This window comes from Lepus europaeus, chromosome 16, assembly GCF_033115175.1.
Source record: "Lepus europaeus isolate LE1 chromosome 16, mLepTim1.pri, whole genome shotgun sequence".
NCBI lineage: Eukaryota > Metazoa > Chordata > Mammalia > Lagomorpha > Leporidae > Lepus > Lepus europaeus.
The window spans coordinates 1,519,469-1,532,087 of record NC_084842.1 but is presented as its reverse complement, the minus strand read 5'-3'; the positions used below and the strand labels follow the sequence as shown (position 1 = coordinate 1,532,087).

Genomic DNA, 12,619 nt, shown 5'->3' with positions numbered 1-12,619 from the left:
AGTACTTCTGCTCCAGTAAGGCTGGGGCAGCCCACACAACTGCCTTTCCCTCTCCTGTGGGGAATCCCAGTGCACACCACCTCCTCCCATATAATCTCACGGCTTATTTTTAAAATGCCATTTCAGTACACGGAAAGCTTCCAAGGAACTAATGTATAGTTTGAAATGTCTCTAATATGCAGTATGGCTTTCCACACTCTAATATTAACCACATCAGCATAACATGAAATTATAGCATTAGTACAAAAATCATTCCAAAATAAAGTACTGAGTGAAACAGTAACCGACCATAAATTCAAGCCCAGCAGGAGCACCAAGAGCATGACAAGGAAACGCATCCCGGGCTACTCCGCTTCTTCCCTCTGCCTGGGGCAGGCGACGAAGGGCGGCAACACAAACGTTCTTCCCCTGCACCACTGCGGCGACAGACTGCACCATCATCTAGCGCCTGCACTAAGCACATGAACCTGGGTTTTACGTTTCAAAGGTGACCTACAACTGCCAGACTGAAACTCTGGATACCTGATCCTAAACAATTTCTCCTTAGGAGAAAGGTGGCAAAATGGCATCCCACCCCCCAACTTACCTTTATTTACCTGCGCTGAATTCTCAACAACCAATTTTAACTTGTCAAAATGGGAAGATATACAAATAACACTACTCAAATACAGCTTTGCTTCGAGATGTAAATATTATAGCTGAGTATTTCCTATAAATGTGAATCTGAGAGACCTAAACACAAGTCTATGCTTTCAATAACACTAAAAAGGAAAATGAGCAAAAAAGACAGCGACAGAGTGCATTTAACACAAGACGCCTCTTAGAACGCACGCATCCCACATCAGACTGCCTGAGTCCCAACTCCAGTCCCTGATTCCAGCTTCCTGGAATGGACAGGTGACAGCTCAAGTGACTGGGTCCCTGCACCCACATGGGAGACATGGATTCGGCTCCAGGATCCTGGCTCAGCCTTAGCCTTTGCAGGCTTTCTGGAGCGTACCAGCAAATGGGGGCTCTGTCTCTCTCTCTCTCACTCGCTGCCTTCCAAATGAATAAGATTCATTAAAAAAAAAATACTGACAGACTAACAAGCTTTCCAAATTATGGTAAAGACAAACGTAACTTTAAGAGCATCCAATCTGGGGCCAGCACTGTGGCATAGCAGGTAAAGCCTCTGCCTGCAGTGCTGGCATCCCACATGAGCGCCAGTTTGAGACTCAGCTGCTCCACTTCTGACCCAGCTCCCTGCTGTGGCCTGGGAAAGCAGCGGAAGACTGCCCAAGTCCTTGGGTCCCTGCACGCACGTGGAAGACCTGGAAGAAGCTCCTAGCTCCTGGCTTTGGAACCGCCCAGCTCTGGCTCTTGCAGCCATTTAGGGAGTGAACCAGTGGATCAAAGATTTTTTTTTCTGTCTCTCTCTGTACCTCTTCCTAAATCTTTAGGAAAAAAAAAAAAAAGCATCCAATCCAACTGTTTTAGGTCTCAGTACAGAGACATGAAACTTAAGTGCAATTTGTGTTAGCTAGCTATATTTAATCATGCCCCAGTGTACACATACTTACATACTTCAAGATATATTGTACATGAAGAATACATACGAAGAACTCTGTCACTCTTTCACATAAATCTTTTCAAAAATTAAAATTAGAAATACCTAACAAATACTAGTTACTCTTCTGGAAACATAAAGAAAGAAAGAAACCAAAGTGTAGTTTATTTCCTAAGGTCAAATGAAAGAAGGCAAAATTTTTTAAAGTTCAAATGCTCAAAACATCAGAAGTAAAATCCGAGAAAATTATTGCCAAATATTTCCTAATGAATTATGAGTTCATGCTATTTCCTTAGAATAGCAAGATGAATAGTATTCTATTAACGATTTTAAAAACTTTCATGAATTCAATCATATGAAAAGTAGTTAAAACAAACATTGTAATCTACTTTATTCCAATCACGTCTTGCTGAAAACATTTTAAAAGTCCCTTCCTTCATGAGAACCAAGCCTAACGAGACAACATTGTCAATCTCAAGGAAATCATTTGAGTAAACTCCCAGGAAAACAAAACATTTCTGTTTTACCTTTTTTTAAAAGATTTCATTTAATGTATTTTGAAAGAGCTATAGACATAGAAGAAGAGAAAGAGATCTTCCCTCTGCTGGTTCACTCCCTAGATGGATGCAATGGCCAGCACTGGGCCAGGCTGAAGCCAGGAGCCAGGAGCCAGGAGCTTCATCTGGGTTTCCCACATGGGTGGCAGAGGCCCCAACACCTGGGCCATCTTCTGCTGCTTTTCCCAGGCCGTCAGCCGAGAGCTGGACCACAAGAGGGGCAGCTGGGACAGGAACTAAGTCACAGGCGGTGGCTTTACCCGCTATGCCACAACAGCAGCCCCCAAAACGTTTCTGTAGTAACAATTCAAATGGCTGCAACTCACTCACTAGAAGAACATATTATACAGAAAGAACACCAGGCTATAGGAAATAAAGAGCAGTTACAGGGATCACAAACTCTCCCAGCCCTAGAGAATTCTGTTGTCGCTGCTCTTCCTGGCAGCACCGAGGCCCTGACTATCAAACAGGTAGCTACCAGCCGCTGTGGGCAGCAGTGTGGCAGGTGGAGCCGACTCTGAAGCCTGCCTGTGTGCTGGCTCCTCCGCCTGTGAAGGCAGGCCTGGGCCGCAGCTATGTGTAGCTCTCCTACTTCTGGGGGGATGCAAATATTCTTCCAAGGAATTCCTGGAGTACCTTCTGGCTTTTCAGTCTTGCCTAGGACAGCAGTACCCTGTAGTGCAATTTTTTTTTAAGATTTTATTTTATTTATTTTGGAAATCAGAATTATAGAGAGAGACAAGAGAGAAAGAGATCGTCATCCGCTGGTTCACTCCCCAAATGGCCACAATGGCCAGGGCTAGGTCAGGCCGAAGCCAGGAGCCAGGAGCTTCTTCCAGGTCTCCCACGGGGGTGGCAGCGATCCAAACACCTGGACCATCTTCCACTGCCTTTCCCAGGCCATTAACAGCTGGACTGGAGGTGCAGCAGTCGGGACTCAAACCAGTACCCATTTGGGAAGCAGGTGTTGCAGGCAGTGGCTTAACCTGCAATGCCACAACATCAGTCCCATAAAATGTTCATATAACAATAAAAATCATAGCAGGTATTACTTAAATACAGCATTGTGGTACAAGCCAAGAGAGTGCCATCTAGACACCCACGCTGTACGAAGTGGCTAAGAGAGACAGGAGCTGAAGTCCTGGTTCTGTTGCCCACAAGAAGAACCTGCCTATGTCTGGTGGGCCCCGGTCTGTAAAACGGGCACAGTCACCTTGTCCTCACGGAATTCTTCCAGAGCCACTCAGCCCAGGACTGCGCTCAACAAGTGGTAATTACAGCTGCTACGGCTTGTTTACTCCCCTCTCATCCATCTCACTTGTTCAGTAGCCAGAGGTGCTAAGGGTTCTGTGTGCTTTCTTCTTCCATAACTGGGAAGGAAGTTCCCATTGTAAGGAGAGTGACCAAGCCTGGTCCTAGAGTGTGCACCAAGCTGAGTCAGGAGACTCAGGGAGCACACACACTGCTGGGCGGGATGCGGCACTGGCTGACCTTGTGCACCCGAGTTTCCCAGGAAGTTGAGGCATTTTCTGCTGCACTTAACATTTACAAGCACAGGTGAACGGTTATTTCACGATCTGCCACTCTGAAGACCCCCCGGGTGAGTTCATGAGTGAGTCAGATTTGGGATAACTGACCCCACAGTCCCCGGCTCTCGACCGTCGCTTCATGAGCGTCTACACAACCTGGTCCTGCAGTGCTGTCTTCCCCTCTTTCCTGTCGGCTGTGACTTCCTCACTGAGGTCAGGGTTTGTAGCAGCATTCTTGCCCCTGTTGTTCTACTTCTGCTGTAGACTCGCAGACCAGGTGAGCAACCCATTCATTACATAAAGATGAAAAGCTTCTTACTGGCTGATAACCACACTGGCCTGCGCCCTGCCTCATGGAAACACCTGATGTTAAAGTACTCTACACACTACAAAGTACCAGGTAATTCACTTGGTTAACACTTGGAGCAGGCTGTATGAGGAGCATCCACTCTGAACAAAGCACCATAATTCTAGGTTCCTTCTAACACCCTGCAAGATGGGAGGCTGAGGCCTAAGCAGTTTGCAGACTGTCATATTTCAAATAATAAGCCAGTGCTGACTTTCTTACCACATCTTATTTTAGCTCTTTTCACCTTACCTATCCAGGAAGCGACATTACTGAGCCCTGATTTCTGAGTGAGGGACACGCTCTGGCTCACTGGAGGTCTGCAGTGAGCCCCAGAGTCACTCCTGAAGGAGGCACAGGGGGGCTGAGCAGCTTCCAAGGCTACACAGCTCATGAATGTCAGATCTGAGTCAACAACACACTTGGCTCCACTGAGCATGCTGCCTCATCCCCAAAACCTGGTGAAGGTCAATTTTTAATCTGGAAACTTAAGCTATTTATAGATCATTTATATTGCTGTCCAAATATTTCTGGGAAAATGAACCATTCACTAAGTTTGTTCAACTAATTTAGATAAAAAGCTATTCACAAGTGAGACTTTTATTTACAGTTATATATAAGATGCAATCATTTCATTAAAGCAAAACTCTTAGTCTAAGAAGTAAAGGCAAATTTCTCTTAAAGAAAAACTATCCTGGGGCCAGTGCTGTGCCAGCATCCCACCCAAGTGCTGACTCAAGTCCCTACTGCTCCACTTCTGATCCAGCTCCCTGCTAAGGTACCTCGGAAAGGGGAACAAGGTGGCTTAAGTGCTTGGGCCCCTGTGACCCATGTGGGAGACCTGGATGGAGTTCCCAGCTCCTGGCTTTGGCCTGGCCCAGGGCCCCCTCCACTGCAACCACCTGGGGAGAGAACCAGTGGACGGAGGATCTCTTTCTTTGTCTCCTTTTCTAACTCTGCCTTTCAAATAAATAAAATCTTAAAAAAAAAAGGCAAAGAAAAAGTGTCTGCCTTCCATTCTGACAAAGTGTAGGGCTTCTCACTGTCAGCAGTTTTTAGACAGGGTATGGGAAAAGAACATCTGAAGTCAACAGGGACTGTGCACTGCATGGGTCCTAGCAAGCTGCCAGTGTGGACACTGAAAAGCCCCCAGCTTCCTCAAAGGTAAGATGAGCCCGACAAAACCACCTTTAAGATCCTAGAGTTCTACAAACCTAAGAACAGGAGGTAAAGGGCCTCTCAAAACATACCTTGAGTATTCTTGAGGATATGGGGAGGAGTACCAGGTGTGGATCTCATACTTCCCAAATTCAATGACAGAGGGACAGCGGACTTGTGGATCAGGGGGGCCAGTCACTCCAACTTTCTGCATAGTCAAGAAATACATTATAAAAGTTAGCTACGTAAGATACACTGAGACAGTAACAAAAAAGATGTGAATCTTTATGTTGTCTTCTCAGGATTCCACAGGAGAAAAAAAATGGCCAGGAAAAGCTAACAAGTTTTGAAATAAGTCGTATTATTTTTTAAATGGAGCACCTAAATGAAAGGCAAAAGTGCTAATATAGCTCTCAGAACCAAACACACCTGCTGTCACCACATTTTCTGTATTCAGTAGCACTGAGAATACTCTGCTGATGACTCAGGCACGAAAGGGGAACTGCTGGCATTTGGGGTACAAGGTAAAGAGAAGTGGGGAATGCTGCACACATGCCGAGGTCAGGACACACACCGCCCTCAGCCGCCAACAACAGACACGACCTGTGAACACGTGCAGGAGAGTGGGGAGGACGCGGCCTAAGAGCGGTGTGACAACAGCATGACCAAAACAGGTACCCCGAGGGTCTCCAGCTCACTTTCCACGCCACCTAAAGCTCCCTTCATTAGCAGCTTTGCACAGACGTGCCCAGAGAGACACAACTGCTATACACAGATGATCCCTTCCTTCCTACCTTCTGTTTCAAATATAAACAATCTCTCGGCCAGCGCCGTGGCTTAACAGGCTAATCCTCCGCCTTGCAGAGCTGATACACTGGGTTCTAGTCCCGGTTGGGGCGCCGGATTCTATCCCGGTTGCCCCTCTTCCAGGTCAGCTCTCTGCTATGGCCCGGGAAGGCAGTGGAGGATGGCCCAAGTCCTTGGGCCCTGCACCTGCATGGGAGACCAGGAGAAGCACCTGGCACCTGGCTTCCGATCAGCGTTATGCACCGGCCACAGCGGCCATTGGAGGGTGAACCAACGGCAAAAAGGAAGACCTTTCTCTCTGTCTCTCTCTCTCACTATCCACTCTGCCTGTCAAAAAAAAAAAAAAAAAAAAAAAATCTCTCTGCCCTCTTGCCTGCAATAATCTGAATGCCCATACCATCCGCAGAAAGATAACTGGACAGACCTCCACACCAGCAATCCAAATGTAAGCTCTGCTGGAGACCAGAGATTGGGCTGTAAAACCTTAAATGCAAGGCAACGCGATCCGCTCTGCATCCAGTCTACAGCAGATTCATACGTGCACGTGTGTTTTTATCACACATGGCCTATGCATATGAAGAAAAGCACCAGAATTTAGCAGAATCAAACAAGAATACTAAAAACAGCTTCCATGGAAACAACCCCGGGGCAGGTGTTCGGCCAGCAGTTGTGAAGCCACGTGGGATGCCCGCACCCCAGATGGAGAGGCTGAGCGGGAGGACCAGCTCCACTCCTGACTCCAGCTCCCTGCTAGCATGCACCCTGGGAGGCAGAGCCACGGCCCAAACAGCTGGGTTTCTGCCCTCTACACAGGAGCTGAGCCCATCCCCGAGCCACGGCAAGCATTTGGAGAGTGAGGCAGCGGAGGGGGTGCTCTCTTTCTGCTTCTTAAAAAAAAAAAAAAAGGAAAAGGAAAAAAGAACAGCCAAAATTATCCTTCAATGTTATGCTTTGAAGAGCACGAAAAGATCAGTAAAGAAGCCCCTTGCTGGAGTCCACAGACACAGTACGTATGAGAACCTAGAACGCTCTGACACCACCTTCACTGGCGTGGCATTCTATAAATTCATCCAGAACAGAGAAGCCCCTTCCTGGCCGCTCACCGGGCTCCCCTGTCTTTGCAGCCTTTTTCTAAAAGGCCTAGGGACTCGCCTCAGGTTTCACGCTGGAAGGCAGCCAAGTGAGACCTCAAAGCAGAAGACAAACACCCTCTATTACCTGGACAATTGGCTGTATCACTAGCAAGTACTGGGCACTGCCAAATGCAAGCGCAGTACAGAAACACACCAGAGAGGGTTCAAATAAAGGGTTTTCTTTTTTCCTTTCTCAAAATCCAAATAAAACTTTGTAAAAGGTTTTTAACGGGCTGCTCTTTAAACTACATTCCAGAATCTAGTCTTCTAATTCCTAGAGTAGTACCTTTTCATCTATTTTAACAGAACAAAACAATAACAGTCATAGAGGAAAATAGCAGAGTAGCCAAATTCCAGACAGCAAACCTAAGTTCCCGAGGCAAGGATCAAACGGGGTGGGGTGCACCGCGGCCGAACACATGCCCCTGCTGGCTCTACCTGCTGTCTGAGTGCCTTCCCATCAACAGCCTGCTGCTCTTCCAGGCGGATGCCCTCAGTGAAAGTGGATATCCAGTCCCAGTACAGCTGCTTGCACATCACTGCGAGCGGGACAGGCTGTACAGAACTCCCCTTTGCCCTCAACTCCCCTCCCCTCCCACAACTCCCCTCCCCTCTCCCGCGCAGGTCCTCTACCCCTCCCGCCTTCCTCTGCAAGCCCCAGGAGCCAGGGCGTTGCCTCTGCTGTTTGCCAAGGTTTGCAGGTTGAGGCGGGGAGCCAGGGAGCAATCTAAGCCACTCATTAACCCCATCCTTGCTAAAGTCAAATTGTTATACCCGAATTTCAAGGTTGCCTTTGTGAGGTCTTTTTAATTTATAATTTCAGCCAAACTACTCTGTCATTAACCACGTAACTTCTCAATGCAGCAGATATCTAATATAATCAAAAGGAAAAAGTATGTTTTGCGCTTTTAACTACAGTCCTGCCACTGCATATCCTCACTCTCATCCAAATAGGCCAGGTTCTTTAAAAGATGACAAGTACTCCTGGCCAGAACTGACCTTTTAATCCATGGTAACTAAAGGGGGCATTAAATATACCAGTAATTGGGCTAAACCAGAAGAACATTTTAAATATGCCTGCTTCTAGATAATAAAACCTTATTAGCAGACGCTTGTAAGAAATGATTATTACTCTTCTACAGGAATTCAGCTTCCATTAAATGACTTATTGAATTTCAATTGCAAATACATAGAGGCCACTCCTGCAGCACCCCTAAGACTGGACCTGGTAAAATCACTGAGATGAGTTAGGACAATACAGAGCCGCCCTCTTCCCCTTCTGGTGCATCAGAGAGCTTCCTGAGAACTGAGAGCGGAGAGCAGGGCTGCCCCCTTCTTGTCAGTGCATCTGTGAAGCCTGGGGGAAAGAGATGCTATCTCCCCTTGGAAACACTCCCATAGGTGACTTCGCTCACCAGGGATTACGGTTACATGATGCAAGTGCCGCGTATAAACGAGTCCACATGCTCCAAACTGGAGAAAGCAAGACCTAAGGCAGAGAGAGAATCTGCACTGGGAGGCACCTGCTGCACCACAATCCAGCCCTGCCCTTCATAGAAGGCAGAGACAAAGCTCGGTGAGCACCGCGGCACTCAGGACACCCGCGCTCCATATCGGGGCCAGTTCGAGTCCCGGCTCCTCTGCTTTAGACCCAGCTTCCTGTTAATGCACCTGGAAGGCAGTGGGCTCCTGCCATTCATGAGGGAGCCCTGGCTCCTGGTTTTAATCTGGCCAAGCTGTTGTGGGCATTTGGGGAATGAACAAACGGATGGAAGATTTCTCTCTCCCCCTGTGCCTCTGCAGTACATAAATGAATGGGGTGCGGTGGGGTGGGGGTAGGGGGAGAGACCACAAGGCTTAGAGAGGTTAAGAGGCAAACAGCGGGGTAGGAGGAACAGTAAAAGTAAAGCACCAAGAGAAGACACAACAGCAGGTGGCAGGAAGAAAGTTTAGGTGCCTTCGACTAATCAACGCTCAGCATATCCAAGTCTGTGCATATGTTTTAAACTTGGAACTGAAGTTCACCAAAGAAATGAAGCTACAAATCCACAAACTCTTCTCCAAAACCTTTGCAGCATATATTTTAGGATTCTGAATCGTTCTCATTGGGAAAGCATTACAGCACATTGCCAAGTCAACAGCTCCAGTAGGATTGGGGGCAACACTCCACAATCAGCCCCATTTCTTTCACACAACATGAATATTCACACCAACTGGGGTAAGCAGAGAGTACGAACGGGCTCGCTTGGTTCAGATCATGTACTGCCAACAGCCAAGTGCAGGTGGAGTGAGATACTACTGAAGGGTGAGTTGTCATTTTCCTGCATGCTCCCAAGAAGGTACACAGGTGACCAACAAGCACATGAGAAGATGCTCACCATCACCAATCACTAGGGGAACGCAAATGAGAGCACAGTGAGGTACTTACTCTCCGTCCTCAAAACACAAAGAAACACCAGAGGATGACAAGTGCTGAGGAGCATGCAGGGAAACCAGGAGCCTTATCCCACTGCTGGCGGCAATGTGAAATGGCACGGCCAGTTTGAAAATCAGTATGGCAGCTTCTCACAAACTTCAACAGGATTAGCACGTGATCTGGCAACTCCACTCCCAGGTGTATACCCCAAAGAACAGAAAGCAGGGACTCAAACAGGTTATCTGCACAAGTGCTCACAGCAGCACTGTTCATGACGACAGAGGTGCAAACAGCCCTGTGTCCCTCCGCAGCTGAGTGGCGGGCAGACCGCAGGGCACACACACAGCGTGGCATTCTTCAGCCTTGCGGAGGAAGGACCTTCTGACACCTGGTAAAGCATGCATGGGCCCTGGAGACACATGAGGCGAGGTCAGACACCACAGGACAAACGCTGTACAATTCTTATCTGCAGTACCTGCGAGGGTGACATTAATAAAGATGGACAACACAAAAACTGGGTGCTGAGGGCTGGAGCGAGGGTGGGGAGGTGGTAGAGGGAGGCAGAGTTGCTGTTGGGTACAGAGTTTTGGTTTTGCAAAATGAAAAAGCCCTAGAGATAGGGGTGAGGTGGGCAGTGGGTACAGCAGTGTGAAATTCAATGCCAGGGGGACTGTGCACTTAAAAATGGCTAAAACGGTAAATTTGAGGTTATGTGTATTTACAATGAATTGTTTTTGAAGTTTTCAGGATTCTTCAGATTACAGGATTGTAGATGAAGGCTGTGTGATGCCTAGCGGAACCACTGAAGCTCATGAGACCGTAACTACGTCCCATTTCTCTTCTGATCTACATGCAGCTCTTTCCCCATCTTTTGCTAGCTCATTTACTACCACGTACTAATAAAATCTAGAACCCTGTCCTCATACCTTTGGCCCCCCGCCCCCGACAGGACCAACAGCCAACAGCCCTACTGGCTCTCCGCTTCCTCTCACCCTCCCTCACTCCATGAGGCTTAGGTTCTAGGGTCTTCCGTCCTAACTTCCATAAAGGAGGGGTCTTCAAAAAGTTCATGGAAAACGAGTATTATGAAAAAATTATGCATGGGTTTCAAAAACTTTTTGCACCAAAACAACCACCTCTTCATTTCATTTTCCATACATGTCTGAAGCTCCTTTGTCTTGCTTGTCTTCTGTTTCAACAGTATGGACACAAGGTGGACACAGTCCAAGCTAGCACCTTTTAGCTCTGACCAGCTGGGAGCGCCTAACCGCGAGCCTCAAGGGGCCTGTGACACTGCCCTCCTGCCTTCCCTGAGACAGGGTCCACTCCTGCTCCCGTCTCCTCAGGCCTCCAGTTCTTCTTCCCTCGTGACCTTCAGCCAGGACTTCTGCATCCTCCTGCACCAAAAACCCCCTAGACCGTGGTCCCTGTCTGCCCCCAGGCCATGCTCCTCCCCAGGGCCACCACTCCAACAAGTTCCCCTCCCTCGGCATCAGGTGTCCCTCTATTAGGTCATTCCCATCAGCATAAAAATACCTGTTGCTCCTTCCATTTTTTTTAAACTTGCCTTCTTTTGTCCTCTAATCTCTAGCCAACCATACACTCTCTTTTTCTGCTTCCCCTCATCACGCCTCTAAAGACAAGGCACTGCTAACATGACCCCACTCTCAAGCCCAACCCAGACAAGGCACTGCTAACATGACCCCACTCTCAAGCCCAACCCGTTCCTCAGGATCACTTCCGTGCTGCTCATCTAAGGGCCAACTCCCAGTCCTCACCTCTCCTGACCCACCTGCAGAAGGTGACAGCTGATTCTCTCTTCCTTCCTGAAGCACCTTCTCAAACTCAGCTTCTAAGGAACCACATTCTCCATGTATTTTTTCCCCTCCTGTACTGGCCATTTCTTCTCAGTTTCTCCCACTTCTAGAAGCTGGAATACCCAAGGATCCTCAAAGTTCCTTTCCTCTTGCTTGGTTACCTGGCATGGTCTCATGTCTTTAAACACCACCCATTTGCTGGTGAGTCCTAAGCGTAAACGTTCAAGCCCGCTGTCCTCCACACACACAGATCCCACTGTTCCCTTTGATCTCTTCCTTCTAATGTCCTACAAGCATCTCAAGTTTATGTGCCCAAACAGAACTCCTGGCTGAAAGTACTTTCCCCAAACCTGCTCCTACTGTACCTACCCCTCCATCTAGCCTCCCAGTGTTCTGACATCAACCTCACTCCTCCTCCCTTTTCCAACCACTCACTCTATCAGTAGACCCTAACTTTTTATTTTATTTATTTGAAATGCAGAGTGACAGAGAGAAAGAGATTGAACCTTCCATCCACTGGTTCACTCCCCAAATAGCCACAACAGCCACGGTTAGACCAGGCAGCAGGCAGGAGCCTGGAACTCCATCCAAGTCTCCCACGTGGCAGGGGCCCAGCACTCGGGCCCCCACCTGCTGCCTCCTAGGCTGCATAGCAGGAAGCTGGACTGAAGCGGACGAGCTGAGACTCGGAGCTGGCACTCCAAGCAGTGGCAAAACCTGCTGCACCACACCCACTCCGAAAGCAGAACCTGAGCTCCACCTTTGCCACTGTGATCCAGTGACCTACGTCTTACCCGGATAGCTGCCTCCGAGATTCCTGCCTGCCTCCAGGCCGGTCTGTGTCACTCCTGTGCGCACTCCGTCCAAGTCCTCAGAGCAGCGCAGAAGACGCACAGTGCAGCCTTCCACTCCCCCTGCCCTCGTCGTCTGTTTTTGCCTTTCCTTACTTGGCTCTAACCACACCAGCATTCCCTTCATAGTGCCAAGCACAAATCTTCATTTGTGTTTCCTGCCCTCTGCCATTCCCCTCCGCTTCCTTCAGGTTTCTGCATCAAATGTCAAAGAGAAAGCCCCCAGTGCCTGAATCCAAAACTGCACATGTTCACACTCTCCCTGGATTCTCTCTCCTCCTCCTCTGCTTTTCGATCATAATACTATCACATGACATGCCACTTGTTTTACCCTATTCCCACCCAAGCAAAACTGAGGTTCCCCTGAATACAGATTAATTTTTCCATAAAAATCTGTTTCGTTCACTGCTATAAATCCAGTGCTTGGAACATGATAGTAAGTATTTAGCAATTTTT

At 48.1% G+C, this 12,619-nt stretch overlaps 1 protein-coding gene across 3 annotated transcripts in view; it reads right to left on the bottom strand.

Moving 5' to 3' along the window:
• The window catches only part of KAT6A (lysine acetyltransferase 6A), a 120,001-nt gene that overhangs the window by 21,897 nt on the left and 85,485 nt on the right, over positions 1 to 12,619 (bottom strand). For all 3 annotated transcript variants that reach the window (XM_062213661.1, XM_062213662.1, XM_062213660.1), the window contains one exon: positions 5,232 to 5,347. In XM_062213661.1, coding sequence (XP_062069645.1) covers positions 5,232 to 5,347 — 116 coding nt within the window. The remainder of the gene's footprint in view (positions 1 to 5,231; positions 5,348 to 12,619) is intronic.